The sequence below is a fragment of the Ostrea edulis genome, chromosome 8 (assembly GCF_947568905.1).
Source record: "Ostrea edulis chromosome 8, xbOstEdul1.1, whole genome shotgun sequence".
NCBI classification, from domain to species: domain Eukaryota; kingdom Metazoa; phylum Mollusca; class Bivalvia; order Ostreida; family Ostreidae; genus Ostrea; species Ostrea edulis.
The window spans coordinates 60,120,489-60,146,774 of NC_079171.1; the positions used below are offsets into that span (position 1 = coordinate 60,120,489).

Below are 26,286 nucleotides of genomic sequence, written 5' to 3' on the forward strand. Positions count from 1 at the left end.
GTACATAGTAACTTATTTTGTCCCAAATTATGCGCCATGACCTGTATGAGGGTGTAACTATATTTAGGCGAGAGTGAGGTCGCATGTTTTGTAAAACCAGTTCTATAGGGTGTGACAGTTCTGCATGAGTCGTTGAAGTGTGTGCTTTAAACAGAGCGCTCAATTCATGTCTGTGTGAACCTGTGTGGTCATTTAAATAACCCGTGTGATCATAGAACTGTCCCGTGTGGTAGTACCGTTCTGTGTGTTGGTGGTGCCGTTTTTTCTGAGTGAAAACCTGTGTTCATAGAACTGTCCTGTGTGGTGGTGCTATTCTGGGTGTTGAAGGTGTCGCTTTTCTGTGTGAAATCCTGTGTGGAATGACAGTAAGTATGTTTTTGCGATAGTTTACTCTGTGTAAATATTCTGTATATATAATGTTCAATTTGAATTACATATATTCTTTTCATCAATTCAGTGGTGTAAATCCCAATGACCAATTGCAATTGCCTGTTATCTGAACAATTGAGCATTTCTAACTTCTTTTTGAAAACTACTATTCCACTTCTTTTCAAATTTGGTAATAAGCATCTTCTGGACAAAGGGTGACATACATTTTACATTTCAGGACTCCTGCACACCTACGGCTCTAGGGGTGCGGCAAGAACTAACCAATGTTCAAAAATCTTCTCTAAAACCGCACATGTATAAAAGAAGCTAAATGCATAACGATGTGGAGCACAAAAGCCTCTACCAAAATGGTAAATATGATTTCTGGGTAGGGGTTCTGACCCCAGGGTGGGGGGGGGGCTAAATATATATTCAAATAACATCCTCTCTAGTGCTCTTGAAATTCAAATGAAACTAATTGGATATTTAGAAAGAGCAGGTATTCCTTTACGAAAATTGTAATTTGATGATCACAGGATAATCCAACTATCTATTTTGTATTGCTTATAGGAGTTATGAGATTGATCACTGTTCGTTATCTTCACCTTGCATTAGGGTGTTTTGTATTGAGGTGGAGCCAAAATGATCAATCGTTAAATGTGTGTACAATAGAATTTTTTAACTTCTTGATAACTATCATTCCAATCCTTTACAAATTTAGAACGAATCATCTTTTGAACAGGGAAGGGTATAAATTGTAAATTTGAGGATTCCTGCAACCGTGGGGCCTTAGGGGTTGCATAAAAATTGTCCAGAATTGACATCTTTTCAAAAATATTCCCTAGAACAGCAGATGATTAAGATAAAACTAAATACATAACGAAATTCAGGAGGAAGGTATCTAGCAAAATTGTAAATTTCATTCTCTCCAGGGGTAGGGATTCTGACCCCAGGATGGGGTCAAACTTAATATATAATGCTTATGTTTAAGTTTGCTCATTCAGTATAAAATCTGACTGTATACTTAGAAATAGCAGAAAAAGATGTACCAAAAAAGGTGAATTTCACAATCCAGGGTTTTAACTCTAGGAGGTGTCCAAAATAGTCACACCTTTTGGTGTTTAAATTTAATACACATGTAAAGATTCTCATCAGTGTATGTACTTTTGACTGCATTGGTGTCCAAGTTTTAAGAATAATATTGTTCTATGCTGTTGTTGAACATTAGAATTCAGTCTAGATAGTCAGAACTGGATTTTTTCTACGTTATATAGCCCTTAAGAGTAGTAACGCTTTTTCACTAGTACCCTGGTGACCGATAAGGCCTGTGGGCCTCTGGTTAAATTTAGACAATCTATTGACAAATAATGCGATATTGGAGAGGTTTCTACAATTTCGTTTAAAGTCAGCATTCTGTAAATTATATTGTCGGTATAACGTTCTAGTTTGCAATTACAACGTTATGGCGATCTACTTTACAGATACAACCTCTCATTGGGTCAAACGCTGTCATTGCGTGTTTCACACAAATTATCAGGTCGTTCTTTCTATGTCAATTTGGATTGCAGATTTCTCCATTTATCTAATTAAGATCTTTAGTTGACGGAGATTGTGACTGGTCAACAGGGGATGCTTACTCCTCCAAAGAAACATTATCGCACCTCTGGTATATCCAAGGGTCCGTGTTTACTCTTCATATCATAGTCTTTATGAAATGGTGTAGTTCCGAAGTTTGACTAAATATTTTGCATGCACCAAACAATGCAATTCAATGTGCATCATTTTTACAGTAAGTATCATGAGCATGCAATCTACACAACTCTAAGAGTCGGTATTTTTCAATTGACATTTACAAGTTTACGTTTCCAGCATTACGTGTTTTATTATGCAATTGACGAGACATTTGGTGATTATAGAGTATATATGCCTAAACGTGTCTATTTTTCATTTCACTTATACTTTGAATTGTGGTATTTTTCCATAAGCGTGCTGCACATATATCTTCATTAGTAGAAAGAAAACTTTCTTCTGAGTACTTGTATACCTATGTTAAACAGTTTTCATTTCAATTACATACAATTTGCATAGTTTGAATTGTTGGAGTAATGTCATCTGAATGCTTCGTTTACATAGTTTGAACCACTGTCTCTGGGAGTATGATCATTGGAAGCAGTAATCTCCATGTACTCGTCAGTTTGGCGGACCCCTAGTTTGTCATAATCTCGTGGTTCCGTCATTTGATCATGGCCTACAGGTGGTTCTGGTTGGCTTACATACCGTTGTGAGACTTGCTTTCTCAGTTTTTGGTTTACATACACTAGAACAGCGATCACAGACACAGCTACAACAAGGAGTGTTGTGATAACACCAATAACCACGTATAATCCACTGGACGGACCTCTGTCTGAAAAGAGTAGTGACCTTCAAGCAATTCTTTTTTTTTCAAATATCTCCTAATAATGATAATAATAATCAGAAGATGAAGAGGAAAGAAATGCGTTACCATTGTTAGATAATACTAGGTTGTTTGAGTCTGGAAACACTAGAAGAAGAAGGTGTAAATTAAATCATTCAACAAATAATCACTAGTTTGTACATATGTAAACGTAAAATAAACAATCTTTATTTCTATCAAATCATGATTATCGTGTTTGAAACATGTTTTCTACTAGATTTTATAAAGTCACATCTACAGTACAGCTCAAGGGTTTTCATGGTATGTCATGAACAATACACGGTATATAATGATTTGTCTTACGATACATGTACATGTACTGCGAAGGACAGTTTATATACCTATTGCACAACGCATCGTGAACTGTGAATACAAAAAAGAAATATTATAATTTTCATATTTCATAGTATCAACTTATTTGCATTATGTTTCTTTTCCATCTATGCAAAACTTAAACTGTACCAATGTTTATGCACCTGATGCGAATTTTGATAAATAATGTCTCTTCGGTGATTCTCAAGCCGGAATATTGGAAATCCAAAATAACAATAAACTGTTAAAACCTATAGAGAAAAACAAAGTGCGAAAGAAGAAGTCAAATTCTTCTAAGAATTAGAGTTATGCATGAACGAGATAACCATAATTTTGAAATGAATTTCTAAATTTCATCGCAGCAAGTACTTTGTTAATATGTGGTATGAAAATGTAATTCGTGTTGCTAATGATCCCCGTGTGTTTTCTTTAACATTTTAGACTATCTCGGCATGTTAAGAGTTAATGACAAGGCTACTCAATTAAGATTGCACCATGTTTTAATGTATTTCATGATAAAGCGCCAAACTATCTCTGTGATCAATTGCTACGAAACAATGATAATATTAGAAATGTTATCTATAAGAATTGATAAATAAGTACAGCAGGTGCATCAGAATTGGTTTTACATAAAGACAGAGCATTACAATATTATTCAGGATTGGAATGTTTTGTATTTAGAAATAAATATAAATTAAAAAAAACACTTTTTAAAAAGCTGTAAAGTCGCCATTAACCAGTAAAGCAGGTGTTGTAATAAGCCTTTTATCATGAAATATGTTCAACATATGTTTTTTCAATGTATTATGCAATTGTTAACTAACACCTGCCTAAATCCCAATACTCCTCTTGTATTGTTTATTGCGTTTTCTCTTTTCATAATATTTATCAGGACCCAGTTTGAAATAATGTAATTTCAGCTTTTACGTGTTTTCCTTGGGTTATGATGTAAAACTTGTACGGTACCAATTTTGATGCACCTGCTGCGCATTTCGACAAATAATATCTCTTCAGTAGTGCTGAAGCCGAAATTTTGGAAGTTCAAAATAACAATAAACTTGTGGGAGCTAAAATGAAAAGTAGAGTGCCAAAAAAAAAAAAAAATGGAGCCAAATTCGTCCAAGGATAGAGCTATGCATAAGGAAGATAATCCTTAATTTTGAAATGAATTTTTTAAATTGTATCCTAACAATATTTCCTAGCTAGTAATGAAGTACTTAGCTACTGGGCTTTAGAGACCATCAGGTACTAACAATCCCTCAGCAGAGGCCTCGACCCAGAGGTCTTAATGTAAAACTGAAACAGTACCAATTTTGATGCACCAGATGCACATTTCGACAGAAAATAACTCCTCAGTGATGTTCCAGTCGCAATTTTGGAAGTTCGAAATAACAATAAAATTGTGAGAGCGAAAAGGAAATCTACAGTGCCAAAACTGGAGCCAAATACGTTCAAGGATAGAGCTATGCATGAGGTGGATAGTCTTTAATTTTCTAGACGCACAATATCCTACCTTTACACAGAGGCGGTGTTTGTGTTCCCTCACATCCAGCAGTGCAATTCCCTGTCCTAGGGTCACATGGTACCCTATATCTGCACCTCCCGCATTCTTCGGAGCAACCAAGTCCGTAGAATCCATCAACACATACTTCAATTGATATATGAATAAAAATGAAATATTCCCTCGTTTATGAAATTTACTCGCCAAGGTTAGACCAAGAACATTCTATTTTGAAAATCATTCATTTGAAAATGACATTTAATGAAAGTAGAATATTCATTTATGCACGACGTAGATTTGCATTGATCTGTTTTACGTTCTAAAATCACATGAAATAGACAGTGGAAACAATAAAACACCTTAATGCCCCAGAAACATGATATAATATATACACTCATGGATAGGGCAGATTTGTCATTTTCAATTATAGACAAAAAACCGTTGAATGACTTTGCTATTATTCAATTTAGGATTGTCATTATGGAAATCCACAAGTCCTAAATGAAATGATCCTTTGAAGTGCATCTTAACATATTTTAAGTATACTTGACCAAGAATGTAGCTCAACTTATAATAGTCAGATCCGTATATTATATTTGTTCGACAGACTTACAAAATGTAGGCGAGTGTTCGACATTGATTTTGTTTCCATATCTTTATTTTTTATCGCTTAGTATTGGGTTTATATGCTATCCTTAAAATGAGGTGAAACCCAAACAGATCACAATAAATATTGTCCACATTACAGAAGGACACAGATTGTGTTCAACAAATTAGATACTCCGCAGTAATGCGTGAACGGTGAATATAAGGCATATTGATCGATCTCAGAGGTGAGCAAACACGGACCCCTAAATATATCAGAGGTGGGATCAGGTGCCTAGAAAAAGTAAGCATCCCCTGTCGACCGGTCACACCGCCGTGAGCTTTTTATCCTGATCAGGAAAATGGAGTTATATGTAGTCAAAATTCGTGTACGAAGAACAGCCTAACAATCGATATGAAACACATCAGATAGCATTTGACGTAATGCCAAGTCCTATTGACAAACTAGATGATTATTACGACCATAGAAGTTGTTAACTGCTGACTTCCAACGAGGTTGTTGAAAACCTTTTAGATAGATCTTTGGTCCACGAGAATCTGGTTCAGACCCATTTACTTCCATACATATGAAAGGCGACGATAACAAACATTGATCATTCTCATAACTCGTACAAGCATGTGCATGTGCGGTTTTTGCTGTATCATAGTTTTAACACACGAAAATCATGCTTGCATTTGACATTTTTCAAATTTCACGAATCCCCCAGACCGAATTGCGCTACAAAAATGAAAATCGGCACCATATATACCATTACATCTGCTCCCACTCCAGTTGTACTGGCATCCGTGTGGACAGGCACCTGTTGTTTTATCACATGACGCTCCTGGTTTGCAATGCCCGCATGTAGATGTACAGTTCTGGCCAAAGTAATTCCTTTTACATTCTATATAAAATAAATTATAAATAAGAAATTATATAATGTTACATGTACTCATTGTGCAGGAATGTCAACAGTGTCGTTTAAAACCAACAATTTGGAAATTTTATTGGCATTACAATCATCTAATAAACAAGTACAACCTCTCATTTGGTCAAGTATTGTTTTACGTAACTAAAACTGTATCGTTCTTTACGAACTAATTTGGACTGTGGACATATGCTTGCTTAATGAAGATATGGAGCTTACGGCGAGTTTGACCGATCAACATATAATGCTGACTTATCCTAGTTGCTCGATTCAACATCTTGTATTTCCAATAGTTCACGTGTGTCCTTTTATCGACTTTATAAGAACTATGACATCGATCAGTGCTTGTTGTTTTCACATTTTCATTGTGGACTTCATTTAACATAAATGAAATGATAAAATTGCGAGTGAATTAGGGGAGCGTTCTGTGAAATGTAAATAGGTTGGTTGCATGCTTAGCATAATAGCAACACCTAATGCGAAACTTATACGGTACCAATTTTGATGCACAAGATGTGCATTCCGACAAATAATGTCTCCTCAGTGATGCTCAACCGAAATGTTTGAAATCCGAAATAACAATAAACTTGCTAGAGATATTATAGAGGAAAACAGAGTGCTAAAGTGGAGTCTCAGTATTTAAATAAACATCCGTATTTTCAAGCCAGTAACGACGTACTTAGCTACTGGGTTGTAGAGTCAACCAGGAGAGGCCTCGATCTTAAACTGAAGCTTGATTATTGAAGATTTCCAGCTTTTGAAAGGACAGTTGTAGTATCATTACGATTACCAAAAGTAGAGTTAATCCTAAGATAATTTGAAATACAGTTGTAATAATGAACCTTTAAAACAAAGCCAAATACTGTTGCAAGCTTCGTCAGCTGGAACCAAAACATATTCCCATGTAACCTATCTAGTTCTTTGATCAATTCTGGTTTACTAAACACAGAAGGATAGATGGGATGTATTTTTTGTTTTCATATGTCTAAAGAGGGGTTTTAGTATTTTTCTTATAGTTTTAATCCTTTCTGCCAATGTTTCACGTTCTTTTTAAATTTAGTCAATCGTTTCGTTCTTGATGACCCTGTATCACGTCCTAAACAGAATGCGTAACTAATTGAAACTATGCCTATACTTCTCTTACAAACTATATCTTACCGTTGCAATCTGGAACTATCATCCTGTCATTCTGACATCCATGAATACATTTACCATCAAAGGCGTCACAGTGCTGATCTTTACATTCTAATGGACATTGAGCAGAACAATTGCCATATCCATTCACGTTGCACCCTTTATGAGAAAAAATTAAAACAAAAATATAGTATACACCAAACATGCAATATTTTGAATTGGTCAGCTGACGACCAATTGGTGGAGAGCCACGCCTTCCTTTTTTACCTTCTAAATGTAAGTGATTACAACTGTAAATGATAACTATTGATTAAGTCTCCATACTGATTCATGTATTGCTCCACCCTGGGTCATTGTTTCAATTGATTGCATGTGCTGAAGAAAAAAATTCAAAGGTACAAATGAGAAAATTGCCAACAATGTCATGAGTAAAGTTACCACAAGGTAACAGCCAGTGTGTCGATACTTGTGTAATTTACCATTAAACAGTCTTTTTCTAACTATTGCATTGCATGTGATTGTTAAGGTGATTATAACTAACAGTGAACAATCTCATAACTCATATAAGCAATACAAATTAGAAAGTTGAGCAAACATGTACCCCTGGGTATACTAGACATGGGATCAGGTACCTAGGAGGGATAAGCTAGCATCCACTATCAACCAGTCACACCTGTCGTGAACCCTATATCTTAACCAGGTAAATGGAGTTATCCGTTGTCCAAATCAATGTACACAGAATGATCTATCTATCGGTATGATACATGCCAGACTGCATTTAACCCAAATAGCATGCTGGGAGTTGTTTTAATCAGCTGCAATCGACACAATGATTGTTTAAGAAAGTGAGCTCTTGAACGTTTGAGTGCAAGATGTTACAACTAAGTATCTACTGATTCAATACCGATCCCATCAGTGGAAATATTTTACACATCTATTGCTGAACCCTATCCAGTTCAAAAGTTTTGTTTCAATTTAAATTTTGAAAGTGTTTGAAAGGGACTATATTTTGTGGTGGAAGGATTCACTAATCTAAAAGTCATAATTCTGCATGCAATTACAGTTTCTGTTTCACCCTATGTATCGTCTATTTTTATACTCCTATACGTGTATTTCAGTTTTATAATTTATGATACAGATAGTTGACACTTGGAACTAGTTCAAATGTTGTAATTTATTAACATGATTGATGTATTTTTTTCCCAAACAGAACACTGATTCTTTAAAAAGGTTTAATTAATTTACTCGAACTGTTGTGTACAAATTCAGTATTTTCGCTAATAATTCAAAACTTTGATTTCAAACCCCCACTTTTTTTAAAGTTCCAATTTAGATTGGAAGACCAGACCTTGAAAGTTATGCAAAATTTTAGGAATTGACATCACTCCTAATATGTCCTTTTAAACTCTCAATTTCGATAGCATGAAGTTTTCCGTATATCAAGTGCAAACAGTTCATTATTTATTTCCTTTACAAGTATTAATTTCTTTTTACATATGCAGTGTTACAGGACATGACTATGTATCTATTTCATATAATGATTGATTTGTGTTGCTCATGTTGTGTTGACACTAAAAGAAAAATCAAGTTTAATTGAATAAAATGTTAGGTGCAAAAAGGTTATGTTTAGAACACTATAGCTCAATAACAAGCATTGGGACCCCAGTTTTTTCTTTTTAATTTCCTAATTCTCCTTCAATGTAGAAATCAAAAATACACTTCCCAAAAAATGACATTCCTCCAAATGTCAGGTGTGAACCTTTTTAGCTTTAGATATCATATAATTGTCGTGGTATTTGTTATAAGTTATCGATGTAGTAAAAAAAGGAACTTCATCATCGTGAATACAACATACTGCGCACTAGGTATGATTATTTGCAAATTGATTTCAAAGTTCCACCAACACTTACACAGTATAGAGAATGAAATATCAACACAGGTCATACAGTCACCAGTTTGACTGTGGTATCAAACTATTCATTGTTTGCCATCGAGGATAAGGAACACACGGATCTTTGAGATCTTTTTGGAAATATGTGTGTAGGTGTCTTTCCTACTATTAGTGTTAGAGTTTTTCAAATTACATGAATTAATCATAGCTATATGTGAAGCTTATACGGTACCAATTTTGATGAACCAGATTCGCATTTCGACGAATAATGTCTCTTCAGTGATGCACAACCGAGATGTTTGAAATCCGAAATAACAATAAACTTGCTTGAGCTATTATAGGGAAAACAGAGTGCAAAAACGTGGAGTCGAATTCGTCCAAGGATAAGAGCTATGCATGAGGGAGACAATCCTTAATTTTGAAATGTATTTCTAAATTTCATCGCAGCAACTAAATATACATCCATTTTTTCAAGCTAGTAACGAAGTACTGAAGTACTGGGCTGTAGAAACCCTCGGGGACTAATACTCCACCAGCAGGGATCTATATATTTAATACTTGGTAGTTGTGCTCTTCTTCAACTTCATCAAACTTTTCTTCAAATCACATTAATATATCCAAATAAATTAAAGATAAGTGTAATTCCATTCAAAATATCTTTGTTTTATTTAGATATAGGTACATTTGATTTGAAATTAGGTACATATATTTGAATATATACTAATTTAGCATTCTATTATAAAGGATTCACTCCTGTGGGAATCTGGATTAGAATAAGACATCAGTACTCCTTGTTTGTCGTAAGAGGCGATTATATGGGGCGGTTCGTCGTAAGAGACTATATAACTGAAGCCCTGTGACATAGTAGGTGTGGTACGATTAAGATCCATATCTGCTTAAATATCATAAGCGCCAAGCATAGGACAAAACTTTGCAGCCTTTCACATACAATGATAACGTATCCATATGAAAAGGTTCTCGGGAAGGAAGGTAAATAATATACGAACAATCAATGAATCCAAGGTCCATTACTCATAATACTTAATAATTTAATTAGTTTAAGAAATTACCCCAATGCGCAGCTTAATTCGTCATATATAACATCATCTGCACTGAGACATGAATCCTGCATCCAGATATCTTCAATGTCGAAGTTTTGTGTATAACTTATTGCTCTATATAACCATGCCCACAATAAAAGATTAATTTCTAAGATATGATGTAAAGATAACAATACCTGATAAACCTCACTAATCCTATAAAAGATACAAAACAAAGAGATGGACAAGCAAGGTTTCCTGGACATACCATGACGGGAAAACTTCCGAGTTGATGTCCAGAAGTAAATAAATCGAATTTCTAATAAGAACAGTGAATATAACCAATAGTGATCAATCTCATAATTCCTATATTTAAGAGCTGGGCAAAAAACGATGCTTGTCACAAAAGAAGTGCAAGTGTAAAACGGAGGAATGGATAAAACGTTGCTGAGTCATCAATCATGCGGAAGCTTTGGATCAAATAATAAGAATATAATAGCAGGTCAGTAACTAAAGAAGCAAAATTAGTGTCCTTGGGATTTCAAACAAACTGTTGAAAGACCTGATCATCAAAGACTAAGAAGACGTATTTTCATTGAGGAAATCTAGCGTTTTTTAATATAAACTTCAGGAGTACTTGTCTGTAAAATCAGAAAAAAATTTTTGGTAACAACTTTCAATGACTGATCGCAATATGTCAGTATTTGCGATTTCCATTTTCATTGGCTAAGCAGCTGTCTACGATGTCAAACATTAGCCTTTAATCTATCATGAGCAATGGTCGAGCAATGTGTTGAAAGTTTTTAATGTTATTCCTTTGAGAACAGTTTCATGGTCTGAAAGAACTTGATTCACAAACACAAAAAGATGACCCTTAAAATATACAAAAATAAAGGTAAATGTTGAGTAAGAGTATTCGTGTCATAAATACGTATCGGAATCCGGGGTTTAAAAATATATTAATTAGAGTTTTAAAATAGTAGCACATCTAAAGCTGTATACATACTAGAACCGGATATCGAACTGTGTTTTTGCCATTCTGGTTTCATCTCGCCCTAAATATTCAAAGTATTTTTTATAATTTTATAATTTCAATTTCCCATAATAGCAAAAATATTTTAATATTTTAAAATTAAATTATGTCAGACTAAGTGCCATATCTCTTGTTGTGGCCTTCAATTCGACATTTAGATACATCGGCGACGTTTTGTCTTTTAACAATAATAACTTTCATGCATGTCGATTCAATATATCCATGTTTGTCCAACTATATATTTTGTATTGTTTGTAGGAGTTATGAGATTGATCACTGTTCGTTATCTTCACCTTTCATATCATATGTGTTTTGCCAATCAATAAACTGGGCAAACATGGCGCCAATCAATATTCATATTTCTTAATTTAACAATCCAGCCTATCATTAAACTCCTAAATTCATGAACAATTTAAAAGGGAAATCATTGTATATAAAATTCCTTTTGGGAAATACCCTACAAGTTGAATGAAGTTTATCCACTGTGATGTTTATTCAAAGTGATATTTTCCATTTAGTGACAATACGACATGTGAAAGGTGAAGTTAAAGAATAGCGATCAATCTCATAACTCCCATCAGCAATACAAAGTATATAGTTGGGCAAACACGGACCCCTGGATATACCAGAAGTTTGGGTCAGGGGTCTAGGAGAAGTATCCCTGTCGACCGGTCACACCACCCTGAGCTCTATATCCTGATCAGGTAAACGGAGTTATCCATTGTCAAAATCAGTGTGCCAAGAACGGCCCTGCTAAAGCGTGACATTTCAGTCCACGGGGCACCGTGTTTTTCTCAACTGTACTGTATTATGATCGGTGATATTCTTACTGTGTGTATAAAGTTTTGAATGTGTGAAATATCGCTATTGACGTTAGATTGTATTTCTAGTGATATTTTGGTTTTTCAATTTATATATTCAATTGACCGACGGTAGAAAAGTAAATTTTACAGAGGTTATGCATTTAAACGTGTAATAATTATAATGTTTTCAAACAACTATTTGGTGCTAGCGCTGAAAATTACATCTCTTTGTAAAGTAGTGCTAAAGTCTACACCACCTTCAGACGAGTGACTGAATAGAGGAGTTGGTATGAAATCAACTCTCAAAAAAGGTAAATGTTATAAACAATAATGTTACATATCTTTACCTAAAATGGTGACCTCACACAACACTAATCCTCCAAGGTTTCCGTTTATTGACTGGTTGTATAAGAAGAACCCTCTGTATATATCATTGACGGTTATATCTAGATTCGATGACGTCAATGGAGATGAGTTTTTCATTGGATAAAGTAACTTTCCATTCTGCTGTATACTGTCTACAGATGACGTTTGTACATTGTATGCTTTTATTGTGATCGCAGTTTTCCATGATACTGAAAATGAAATATATATGGATAAAGTGTGTATCTATCAAGACAATACACATTGAAATCGATAGGAAAATCATTCACAGCAAACTGATGGGTTGTAACAGATTGTATACAATAACTTAACAACACAGTACACCTGGCTGGTATGTCTTTATCTAGAGTAAACCGCATTGCAAGCTGTTATATTGTATGGTGTAATTGAAAGGACTCTTCCTTTGCGGATACAGGATTTGCTAAGGGTGATTACAATACGTTGGGGGCAAGATAACCGCTTTAAAGCCCTCAGTGGGTACAGGACAAAACCCCAGTATAGGGCCAAGAAGGTAGAACCTTCGGAAACTCTAGCCATTTGAAACTCTGTAAGTTCTATTCTAAGTGTGTGTTTACTCAAGCCATATTTTATGCATAAAAAATCAATGTCTAACAACAAAGAATCGATTTGATTGCCAAGGAATCAATGTCTAAATCCACCACTACAATTCCCTTCCCTATATAGCCTCACCGCCATATCAGACATTAACTTTACCATTCAATCCACAAATTGTATATTATATCCAAAGAGTTACTTCTGTGCAACCATATAGGCAAATCACGAATAATACGAAGGACTGCACACATTTTTTGATTAACAATGTCGTTTTGCTATACATATTTTTTTGACATAGTTCCGGGCGATATTTATAAGTATACGTCATGAGTCTTTCGTCATGTGTAGCGTTTGTTGTCAATGAAAGGTGACGGTAACGAACAGTGATCAAACTCATAAGCAATATAAAGTAGTTAGTTGGTCAAACACGGACCCCTGGACACACCAGAGGTGGGATCAGGTGCTTAGGAGGAGTAAATATCCCCCGTCGACAGGTATGATCTCACCACGTTATATTTAGCTCTAAAACTTCATAGTTATTCCGGATTTCAAACATTTCGGTTGAGCATCTCTGAAGAGACATTATTTGTCGAAATGCGCATCTGGTGCATCAAAATTGGTACCGTATAAGTTTTATATTATGATCCCTGGGTCGAGGCCTCTGCTGGTGGACTGTTAGTCCCCGGGGGTCTCTACAGCCCTGTAGATAAGTACTTCGTTACTAGCTTGAAAATACGGATGTATATTTAATTGCTGTTATAAAATTTAGAAATTCATTTCAAAATTAAGGATTATTATGCATAGCTCTTATCATTGGACGAATTTAGCTCCACTTTTTTGGCACGCTGTTTTTGGCTATATTTAGCTCTAAAACTTCATAATTATTTCGGATTTCAAACATTTCGGTTGAGCATCACTGAAGAGACATTATATTTCGAAATGCGCATCTGGTGCATCAAAATTGGTACCGTATAAGTTTTATATTATGATCCCTGGGTCGAGGCCTCTGCTGGTGGACTGTTAGTCCCCGGGGGTCTCTACAGCCCTGTAGATAAGTACTTCGTTACTAGCTTGAAAATACGGATGTATATTTAATTGCTGTTATAACATTTAGAAATTCATTTCAAAATTAAGGATTATTATGCATAGCTCTTATCATTGGACGAATTTAGCTCCACTTTTTTGGCACGCTGTTTTTGGCTATATTTAGCTCTAAAACTTCATAGTTATTTCGGATTTCAAACATTTCGGTTGAGCATCACTGAAGAGACATTATATTTCGAAATGCGCATCTGGTGCATCAAAATTGGTACCATATAAGTTTTACATTATATATGTATGAAATAATCAGACAGGTATTCTCTGCTTTTTTAACAAAAGTATTATATAAATATTGCATGTAGTTGAGGGTAACATTGAAAATTTCAATGTTACCCTCAACTACATGCAATATTTGTTTTATTATACTGAATGTTATGTAAACTGGAAAGCAGAAAAACTTACGTCTGTTGACATTTGATCAATCACTGTCATGTGATATTTCGTATTTCGATGCGGGTACTAGCGTTTATTACAAACGCTCAAACGACGTCGTCTAGCAATCTACGGCGAACCGTACGCGCATAAATTTGACGCATGTGATAATTTTTTATAATATCACCCGTTGTCAAGTACTGTTACCCGTTACTAGATACTATCACCCTGGGGTGCGTGTTTTCTGTTCTCTGAGGGTAACAATATGTTTTTTCAAATGTTTCTCGACCAATCAGGTTCGAGTATTTTACATGGAAGTATAATAAAAAATATTGGTGAATAACAATTAGGCCTATATCACTAACTTGTAACACACCTAATGAGAATGTTACATCGGTAGAGTGAATGCAAGGTGAAGATGACGAACAGTGATCAATCTCATAACTCCTACAAGCAATACAAAATAGATAGTTGGACAAACACGACCCCTGGACACACCAGAGGTGGGACCAGGTGCCCAGGAGGAGTAAGCATCCCCTATTGACCGGTCACACCCGCTGTGAGCCCCATATTCTGAACAGGTAAACGAAGTTATCCGCAGTCAAAATCAGTGTGCCAAGAACGGCTTAACAATCGGTATGAAACACGTCAGACAGCATTTGACCCAATGTGAGGTCGTATTGACGAACTAGATCGTTATAACGACCACAGAATTTGCGAAATGCTGACTTCAATCGAAACTGTTGAAATCCCTGTACCATCAACTTGTTTGTCAGTAGCTTACCTCGATTTAAAAACTGACTATACCCAGAACAAGCTCTTGTATATCGAATTAGTTGAGATATATAAACACCATATGCAGGTGATAATGGAATATTGCTACATAAATGTGGGAAGTTGACGATGGAGAAGCTGAAATCATCCCGTTTGTCATACAGTTGAGTTGTCAGTTTGGCGGTAATGTCTACTTTCAATAAAATATCTAAGTATGAAACAGAAGTGGACGACTCTGTGGTGTCCTTTATTTCGAGCTCACGGGGATATATGAAATCGACATATGAATGAAAGATATCATTGTTAATAGACAAATCGTCATCGATATATCTAAAAGTCGAATTGAAGGTCACATCGAGAGATTTTTTCTTTTTTTTTTTAAAAATAATATAGTAAACTACTTCAAATTCAAATATAAACGTTATGTAATGTTTGTTCGGAATAGTAATGATTTTCTTTCGCCAAACAAAGATAACAAAAAAATAGTCTGCATATTTTATATACTTTGTTTTCCGTGATCTGGATCGCGGACGCTGGGTTTTCTGAAAGTGTGCATGGGCAACCCACGTGTTTCGGTTTCAACGAAAAGAACACAGTGAACGCTTGTAATGTATTTTACATCTTAAAAACGACCTGACGTCAGATGAAGAAGGTGCAGGATGACCCAAACCATTATGCATTCAGTATGTACATGTATGTTGATGTAGCCTCATAGGTCGACTAGAAAAAAAAAGAACCTTCGTGGTTAGGTCATGTTATGAAAAATTCACGATTAATATATTAACCGCGATTTGATGCCATAATTGTATGCAAATTGTTGGGCAAACAAAGATCCCTTGACACACGGAAGGTGGTATTAAGAGGAGTAAGTATCCCCTATCGATCGGGTCACACCTGCCGTAATCCCAATATTCTGATCAGGTAAACGGAATTATCCGTAGTCAAAATCAATGTGCAAAGAACGGCCTAACAATCGGTATGAAACATACCAGACAGCATTTGACCCAATGATAGGTTGATTTGTGCGAAAAATTTTAAAATTTCATTTTTATTTTTCATTTTTAATGTTTTGAATGCTTAACTAAGGTATTTTTGATAGTAAGCAAACATTGGAATGTCAGTTGTCGAGGTACATGTGAGATACAGAGCTTACAATATAAGGAACGATAACTCTGGGTAGAGATTGGGATTATGACTCACGGCGGGTGTGACCGGTCGACAAGGGATGCTTACTCCTCCTAGGCACCTGATCCCACCTCTGGTGTGTCCAGGGGTCCGTGTTTGCCCAACTATCTATTTTCCATTGCTTGTAGGAGTTATGAGATTGATCACTGTTCGTTACCTTCACCTTGCATTGACGGATTAGATCATTATAATGGCCATATAATTTGCTAAATGTTTACTTCAAGCGAGGCTGTTGAAACCCTTGTACCATCAACTTGTTTGTCAGTAGCTTGCCTCGAATTAAAAGCTGACAATACGCAGAATAAGCTCTTCCGTATCGAATCAGTTGAGATATATAAAACCCCTATCCAGGTGATAATGACATGTTGCTTCATAATTATGGGCAGTTGACGATTGAGAAACTGAAATCATCTTGTTTGTCAAACAGTTGAGTATTCAGTTTGCTGTTAATGTCCACATTCAATAAAATATCTAAGTATGAAGCAGAAATGGAGGACTCTGATGTGTCTTTTATTTCGAGCTCACAGGGATATATCAAATCGACATCTGAATGAAAGTCATTATTGTTAATAGACAAAACCTTATCGATATATCTAAATGTCGATTTGAAGGCCAACACAAGATATTTTTTCCTCCTTACGTAGTCTTTGAATACATTCTGCTTTTGATAAATTTAGAAACAGGTCAGCTAATAAAGGAGCAGAATTCGTGCCCATGGAAATTCCAACAAACCCGATCTCTAAAGACTACGAAGATATTGTCAATGAGGAACTCTAGCATATTTTCTATTTCAACTTCAGAGTACTTGTGCGGGAATCAGAGTGGTGTCTGACAGAGTAATTTTTGGATGACTGATCACTGGATATGAGTATTTGCTTTTATTCAATATTTGTTGAAGAAACAATTGTCTATGATGTCAAAAAGATTAGTCTTTAAGTTACCGTGACAAATGGTCGTGTATAGTGTTGAAAAGTTATAGGAGTATACGTTTTTACTGAATCCAGCAATGTACCTTTCTAAGGGTTTTTATATAGTTTACGAATCCAATATTCATAATTAAAAAGTTTTGATGCAATAGTATTAGTATAGCTGTAGGAAATTCGAACTTGAAATAATTTGGATACATGATTGAACCCTCTTAGGGCAAATGATGTTGCTTATGTTGACGGCATCTATTCATTTGTTTGTGAATTTGAGCGTAAGGAACTGCTGTCAGGATTTTGAAGGAGTATCATTCATGGCCCGTGCTGGTTTAAAGAGGCTGTGGAAGGCAATATCCATAATCATAGAGTTCAGTCTATATTAAGGTGTTGAAAAATACAAGAATATACTAGATGCAAGGTTAAAATAACGAAAAGTGATCAATCTCATAACTCATATGAGCAACACAAAAAGATAGTTGGGCAAACACGGACCCTTGGATACACCAGAGTTGGAATCAGGTGTCTAGGAGGAGTAAGCATCTCCTGTTGACCGGTCACACCCGCCGTGAGCCATATATCCTGATCAGGTTTATATATGTAGCTTCTTTAAATAACGTATGTAAAACTTTCAATGGAATAGAATGAATATAAAACTGATACGGTACCAATTATGATGCACCAGATGAGCATTTCCAAAAATAATGTCTCTTCAGTGATGACCAATCGAAATGTTTGAAATCCGAAATAACAATGAAGTTTTAGAGCTATTATAGGGAAACACAGTGTGCCAAAAAGTGGAGTCAATTTTGTCCAAGGATAAGAACAATGCGTGAGGGAGATAATCCTTAATTTTGAAATGGATTTCTAAATTTTATAACAGCAATTAGATATACATCCGTATTTTCAAGCTAGTAACGAAGTGCATAGCAACTGGGCTGTAGAGACCCCCGGGGACTAACAGTCCATCGGCAGATTCCTCGACCCAGGGGTCATAAAATTAAACTTATACGGTATCAATTTTGATGCACCAGATGCGCATTTCGACAAATAGTGTTTCTTCAATGATGCTCAACCGAAATGTTCGAAATCCGAAATAACAAAGAAGTTTTAGAGCTATTATAGGGATAAACAGTGTGCCAAAAAAGTGGAGTCAAATTCATCTAAGGATTAGAGCTATGCTTGATGGAGATAATCATTAATTTTGAAATGAATTTCTAAATTTTATAACAGCAATTAAATATACATCCGTATTTTCAAGCTAGTAACGAAGTACTTAGCTACTGGGCTGTAGATACTAACAGTCCACCAGCAGAGGCCTTGACCCAGGGGTCATAATATAAAACTTATACGGTGCCAATTTTGATGCACCAGATGCGCATTGAATCAAACGTGATATCATTTATACTTGGTCTTTTATATTAAAAATGTCCATGCCTGCATTTTGGTCCTTGAGTATTGGGAAAGAGTCTTATCACATTCACGTTATTTTCTTGTGGACTAGTTAAATTTCCCACATCATATACATCATCATAGGACACATATTGAAATGCAATGCCTGAGGTCTTGATCCAGTAAATTTGTCGTTGTCTACTAAAAGAGATACTTAATGTTATATTGTTTGTGTGATGGTAATTTTTATTCCAAAAATCCTTACCCCATGGACACGATCGATTGGTATAGTGCATTAAGATACTTGTAAAGCAGTTGGTTACGACCATTATTTATTTGAAATATGTGCCTATATATTCTTTTATTAAGGGAACCCTTGGTTTCTCCAACATAGATTAAGCCACGCAGGTAATGCCATTTGTCTGTTTCTTATTTGTGTGATATATGATCGATAGCTGATCAAAAACTGTTGAACAGGGAATGAAAGGGATGTTTTCTATATACATGTATAAGATATATGTTCTGCGCGACCTAGACATTTACAAATGACCTTGAGTGATTTTTGTTCTGAAGTATTTCCCTGTTACTTATTTTTGTGATATATGTAGAAGTAAATATTTTGATGGACTTTGGCCTTTCAAAACCGACCATCATCAATAGGTCCCTCGTCCCAAGGAATATTTGTGATCAATGAAATGTTTTGGTTATGGCAATATTAATATCGAAACTTGAAAAAGGAATTTCATATGTCCTGAATGACCTTGATCGTTTCAAAATGCCCTCAGAGACTTTGGCCCAAAAGTCCTAGTGTCAAGGAACATGTATTGTCATTTGCATCAATTCCTGATGAAAGGTATATGAAATATGAGCTTGGACAGACGGACTGATATACAGACGGATGGACAAACATGATGACGTCTACATCCTTTCTCAACGTTTTGTTGACAATGCCAGGTATACCACACTGTTACATAGCATTCCAAGATTTTAGGACGCAGAAACGAGTTCAGGGAGGCGCATCCGCAACGTTCACGAGAACATTACTTCAATACAATTGTACTATATTACAAAACGAAACACTTTATGAAAATCAATGTGAAGGTTTTAGTAAATGCACATAACATATCTAACTTTCTTTTTACTGAATGGTGTTAATTACATGTACATAAAACATTTTTGTGCTCTAGCGTGATCCATTTTTTAATTGAAATTTCTAATACGACATTAGGAGAATGTCGTTGAATTCATTATTTCAAAGAAGGAATAGAGGGAATCTAAACGTAGTTTTGTCAATGATATTCGAACAATGTAATATTGTTTGTTTTATTGGGTGATGAAGGTAGCTAACATTGCAGGAAACAGCTACAATGATGATTACCTTGATCATCCTATAAAACAAAAAAGAAAGCATTTCATTTTTCATTTATATTTTCATATATTTTCTTTAACATATAAACTACATTTAAAGATTGAAATAGCATATGGTTGGCCCATTCGTTGCGTTAAACGGAATAGCCAATGATATGCTTGGCATGACGTCATTATCAAAACAATACTGATGATAACAATAATAATAATAATAATTATTATTATTATTATAATGATAATAATGTAGCATATAACACATATGTAGTTTATATGTTTAAAAATGGTTCGACCAAAATGACAGCACTGATAAGTCGGTAAAACCACGAACATCTTGAAAGTAGTTTATCCTCCTTTCTTTCCTCTGTTTAAAATATTAAAGAACATTGTGATTTAGAATGCCTAATACTTCAATTCGGTATAAACAGTTTAGTACAATTATGTGTTATCTAAAGTGTACAGGTATAACTGATGATTACGGAAATATCTAAATTACGGTTTTAAAAGTTGTCAATTGTGAAATACAGGTTGAAGTAAACTTCCTGTCATACTTTGGTCATACGATAAAGTGGATACAATTTTTGTTCTTCAAATATTTGTGAAATGCAGGCATGTGATATATTTTTCAGCCTTATCAGAAGAACAAATATTTTTATAGATAAAAAATTGCATTGTTTGATGTTTACTTGCATGACGTTATGTCCGCATCTTAATCCATGTAATTATATGTGTATACCAAGCTTTTATTTATACTCTGTATATATATTCTGTTTGTACATTTACGAAGCTGCATAACTGTAGCTCTCTAAATAAAATATTGGGCGAGATCAGTCGAAATAATTTCTCAGATAGCTACAATTCTGCATCTAACATTTACCAAGATGCATTTTATTTCAGAAGAATGAAAAGAAAGTAATAATGCTTCAAAACTGTCATTTAAATAGACTAAATATTCAACTTTGTTCCATATATTGGCATCTGATCCACATAAAATCATATGAAAATCATCATTAGAGAACAAATGTAGGCATAAATGGTAATGTTGGGAATGTGGAGCTTTTTTATTATTAAAATATTTTATTTATTTTTTTATTATCATTATTTTAAATCACATTAGTGGTGTTGCATTGTCCTACTTTTGACCTCCGATGGCCTGCATTGTGTTCAATTCTGCACCACCATTATAAGAAAAACCCAAAATGATTGATGTTAAAGTTTTACTTTAAATTATGTAATTAGATTTATCATATACATGGTAATGAATATGCTGATTCCGCACTGCGCAGTCCGGGTGACCTCACAATAGCCGATATTGGTCCGTAAACCCATAGCACATACACTGTATTAGACCGGCTTGCAAAAATTCATATCAATGCATATCAATCCCGGAATTATGTGTTCGCTCGTAATAATCAACATATCAAAGTTTTAACCATGATGTATTGATATATCAACTTTCATACTGTAGTAAATCAATGTATGAGAGTTTGTACCATATTTAAGCATAATTAAATGCAAAATAAAATATAAATTTAATAATTAATGCATCAAAGTTTTTACAATAGTTAATCAATGTATCAAAGATTTACCATTACATCAAGACATCTAGGTTTTTATCAGTGTGAATCATTGTATCATGGTTTTCCCCATAGTAACGTAATGTACCAACCATTCCTTGATGTGCCTTTTAACCCACAAAAACCCGCCTGTGATAAAAAGGATAACGTTTCATAAAATCAGCTTCAAAACTACGCATCAAATCATCATAAAGACTATACTGTTCGTAAACAACAATTAAGCTTGAAAAAACTACAGTGTGAAAGGTGAAAATAACGAATAGTGAATATCTGATCGCTCTCATAACTAAATATGATACGAAATGCCAAAATTCATGCTATGTGCCATACAAGCTCCCTGCCCTCAGGCTGATATAGGGCTTGTTTAGATTATTTATTTGAGATTAAGGGAATCAATTACAGCATCATCCAAAAGTAGTTTATGGACATAATTCATAATTCCTTCATTGGACTCTGATATTGTCTTTTATTAATAGCACTGACGACTCCTTTATTTCTTGTTTTCATCACACTCTCAAATGAACAATCCAAATATTCTAACCCATTTTTGTACGAAATAAAAAAAAAAACACCAGTGTGTTCAGTCGTAACTATCTCGGAAATATAATTATAATACGAGACACAAATTTTCAGCTAACTAAACAAGATTTCTTTAACGTGGAAATTGAGGGGGTATTCTTGTATAATATCGTTTCTATACCTACTTGCTGAAAAAATATAGGATCAAAATGTCTTAAGAATGTTTGTTTCTGAGGATGAAAGTATCAATAAAATGTTCAAAGTATGAATTCGTTATTTACACACATGCATACCACATGATGGTGTAGTTATTTATCAAGTAGTCTAATTGCAAGAAAAAATGCTTCTGTAAAATTAGAAGTATAATATACATGTATTTGTAAATGATAAATGTCATACTTACCAGGTGTCGTAGATGTAATAGTTAGTGTTCCAACATTATCATTTTCACCAAGCCAGATTCTCATCCATTCCTCACGACCATTAAACTGATAACAAGTATTTTCATTGTTACCAACTGTTGTTCGTATTTGCACAGAATCCAATGCTTGACTTGTAGAAACTGTTGTTGCTGGGAACGCTGAGTTATTGGCTAGATTCACTTGTTGAACATATAAAAGAAACAGATAGAGGTTGCCATTTCCGCAATTTGTTTATTTGAAATCAATCAAGTAAACTTCACATCATTCAATCTAACTAAACAAATGTATGTATATTCCACAAAGATGAACACTTTTAACAATATGCCCCTATTTCTTCAAAGTAACTAATTTCCGTTTATTCACATTAACATTATTCAGGGACAAGTAATGAGTCAAAATGAAAAGTATACTTTACCAAAACATTGAACAGGGACTAGTAGAAACAACCCAGTTAAGATCCGAAAGGACGCCATTATTATCAACTTCCTGTTTCTAGCGAGAAATTAAATCAATTTAACATGTCTTATCAACATCCAAGCGTTGTCAAGATTTTAAACTATATAAAGATTGTTAGGGAGGATCCAAGGATTCTGGTTAGGGGAAGGGGGCGTATTTTTTTCCCAGAGGCAAGTGGTCTGGGAACCGGAAGCCCCTGAATTTCAGTGATTTTAAGAGTAAAATTGAACCATATAATTAGCCTTCATAGATGAATTTACATCCCTTCTTTTAAACAGAAACACATTTTATCAACGCTACTCAAATGAGGTAAAATTTATCATCAGTAAATTTCTTTCTAATCAAATTTATTTGCTGATCATTGAGCTGTGATTTGAGTCCATCTATTTGTATTTCTTGGAATTGAATCACCCTAGACACATCTCATAGGCTTATCCAGGAATTTATGAAGGAGGAGGGGGGGGGGGGGGGTCTAGCACTTGATTGGTCTTTTAGCTACTTTCCAAATCCCCCATTTACACCTTTTTTGCTTGTGTACATTAGTATTTAGGTTATATTTTCAGAACATGACATTTTTGTAGATTCCATAGCCCTTGGTTTGGGAGTAGTGATACTTTTCACTTGTACTCAGGCGAGCAATAAGGCCTGTGGGCCTCTTGTTTATTATGGGTACAGATAATTGTCTGATTTTAGTCACAGGCATCCACTTGGATGAATATATCGTCGATTTTCATTTCAGCTGGATTGGCCTATCCTTGACTTATTTTGGGGTTACAAATAAGTCAAATATTTTTCCGTTGTTTTTTGTTTTTTTTTTTTGCTCACCCGAGTCGAAGACTCGGGTGAGCTAGCTTTTCTGATCAAAATTTCTCCATTATCTGTCGTCGGCGTTGGCCTCAACTTTTCACATCTTCATATTCTTCTTCTTCACCTGAATCAATCAATCAACCAAACTTTGCACAAAACATCCTTGAGTGAAGGGATTTCGAGTTTGTTCAAATGAAAGGTCATGTCCTCTTCAAAGGGAAGACACTCACAAAATTCTAAAATAGGGTGGGGCTATTTAAAAATCTTCTCTTTAAGTACCACTTGGTCATTAGAGTAAATATTTATATAAAGCTTCCTGACATAGCTTTCACGAAAACTCGGTGATCTGAAGACCGAGGCCAGTAAATTTTAAGGTCGGGTCAGTAAAATTAAGAAATAGAGAAGTCCGATAGACTTGTCAACATTTGTAAAGCAAATTAAATATAATGTCGGGTGTACATATTCTTAACGTCTTATTTGCATTATTTTTCCATCAAAATAAATTGTTTATTTTATTAAAAAAACGATAGCTATACTTGCAATTGTCAAGATAATTTGGTACGTAAATCGCGTGGATATTTAACGAACAATTTGTTGAAAACAAAAATGGTCGCAATTTGTATCACAATGCACACCCGTGACACCGATCCAATTAAAATGAACTTCGTTATATGCAGTCATCTCTGCTTTTATGCGATTTGTATAGTTTGCAGAAATAACAATCGTGTGCATTTGATGTGGGTAGATAAGACAACTTGCTAAGTAATATGGATCATCCCGACGTTTGTGTATGTGTTAGGAGTCGGCGTATACAAACATCGGAATGATCCAGACTATACTTCCTAAGGCGTAATCAGGATGCTTTCTTGTTTGTGAAAAATACGTACATTTCTAGTCTTGTTGCGGGTGAAGGGAGATGAACAATACCATGTACGGTATAGTTTTTCTGGTATCGACAGGAACGATGTGTTAGGATGGATATGAATGCAAGGTGATCAATCTCATAACTCCTATAAGCAATACAAAATAGATAGTTGGGCAAACACGGACCCCTGGACACACCATAGGTGGGATCAGGTGTCTAGGAGGAGTAAGCATCCCCTGTTGATATGAGTGATAATCATATTTGATAGGTTTCAGTAAATTATTTATACAGTTATACAATGCATTCCATAATGTATTTGATAGACATGCATTATGGACATTTGGTGTAGTAGTAGATTTCACTGTGGGCCAGTGAATTCGGACAGTCCACTGGTCCTACTGGCCATTACGTTTTTAATGTGTTGTGAAGACTGTTGACATAGTGCAGATTCAAGTTTATTTGAGTAATTCCACCCTTCTGTGATGTCATAAGATTTTGCAAAATCAATGACTTATTTAGATTTATGCATGATAGGAACATAAATTTTGTTGGAGTCTTTTCCAATAGTTATTGTAAACAATCTTGTTAAAAATAAACTTCTTTAAAAGTTTAAGTTATATATGAATAATCGACGGTAAGTTTCAAAATGTTTAACCCAAGGGCAATAACTCTGTTTTATTGATTTCTTTGTAAAGTCTATTACGCAGTCGATTTCCTTTTTATTTTTTACAGGTATGTTGTGAAGAAACAGTTTTATGAAGTTGTTATGAATGCTATTATATCGCCATAACCATTTTCTTAGATGAAATTTTGATAACACTGTTTAAGGAGAATCACAGTTTTCTGACGGTGATGTATGATTCTGTGTATATGTATAAATTGTCACAACTTCAGAAATGTGATGACCTATATATCTTATTTGATAATTTGTTAGTTTTAGCTCTAATGAATGGAAATAAGTACACTTTTTAAAATCGTATCAGATAAAACTGCGAGTATGGAGTTACCTTAATTGCCACTTGTTTACAAAGTTCTAATCATTCTAATATCCATCCTCAGGACCCTGGGGGTAGGTTTGGACCACATTATGGGATCAAAGTTTTACTTGTGAACATATTGGGAAAATCTTTAAAAGTCTTTCTTCTAAAGAACCATTGGGCCACAGAAGTTTACATTCACATGAAAACTTTCTGACATAGTAAAGATTCAAGTTTGTTAACAACATGGCTCTTGAGGGTAAGGTGGGCCCACAATAGGGGATCAAAGTTTTACATATAAAACAATCTTTAAACATTTTCTTCTCAAGAACCACTGGGTCAGAAAATATATATTAACATGAAAACGTACTGGCATAATGCTGTATAAGTTTATAAGGTGCAAGTTTGCATGACCCCCCCCCCCCCGAAGAGTAGGTTAGGGCTATAATAGGGATCACAGTTTTACATGTGAATATACATAGGGAAGATCGTTAAATTTAGGTCACGGTGACTCAGGTGAACGATGTGACCCATTGGGGTTCTTATTTTACATTGTGACCTAT

At 34.9% G+C, this 26,286-nt stretch overlaps 1 protein-coding gene across 3 annotated transcripts; it reads right to left on the reverse strand.

Moving 5' to 3' along the window:
• Window positions 1–2,231: 2,231 nt before the first annotated feature.
• Window positions 2,232–23,189, reverse strand: LOC125660811 (uncharacterized). Of its 3 annotated transcripts, none has more exons than XM_056146754.1 (8): window positions 23,034–23,189; window positions 22,600–22,797; window positions 12,400–12,627; window positions 7,310–7,444; window positions 5,993–6,127; window positions 4,650–4,784; window positions 2,873–2,911; window positions 2,232–2,773 (listed from the first exon to the last, which is right to left on the reverse strand). In XM_056146754.1, exons 1-8 carry the CDS (start codon window positions 23,089–23,091, stop codon window positions 2,478–2,480), a joined length of 1,224 nt encoding a protein of 407 aa, XP_056002729.1. In that variant the 5' UTR covers window positions 23,092–23,189; the 3' UTR covers window positions 2,232–2,477. The 3 variants fall into 3 exon arrangements, with proteins under 3 accessions (XP_056002729.1, XP_056002730.1, XP_056002731.1); XM_056146755.1 differs by having other exon boundaries at window positions 2,238–2,773; window positions 5,999–6,127; XM_056146756.1 differs by lacking the exon at window positions 2,873–2,911 and having other exon boundaries at window positions 2,238–2,773.
• Window positions 23,190–26,286: the final 3,097 nt, after the last annotated feature.

Coding starts and splice junctions, on each gene's coding strand:
- LOC125660811 (XM_056146754.1), bottom strand. CDS start 23,091: ATGGCGTCCTTTCGGATCTTAACTGGGTTGTTTCTACTAGTCCCTGTT. Junction 6,128..7,309: donor GATAGTTCCAGATTGCAACG/GTAAGATATAGT, acceptor TATTTTATATAG/AATGTAAAAGGAATTACTTT. Junction 4,785..5,992: donor GAGTGGGAGCAGATGTAATG/GTATATATGGTG, acceptor TATCAATTGAAG/TATGTGTTGATGGATTCTAC.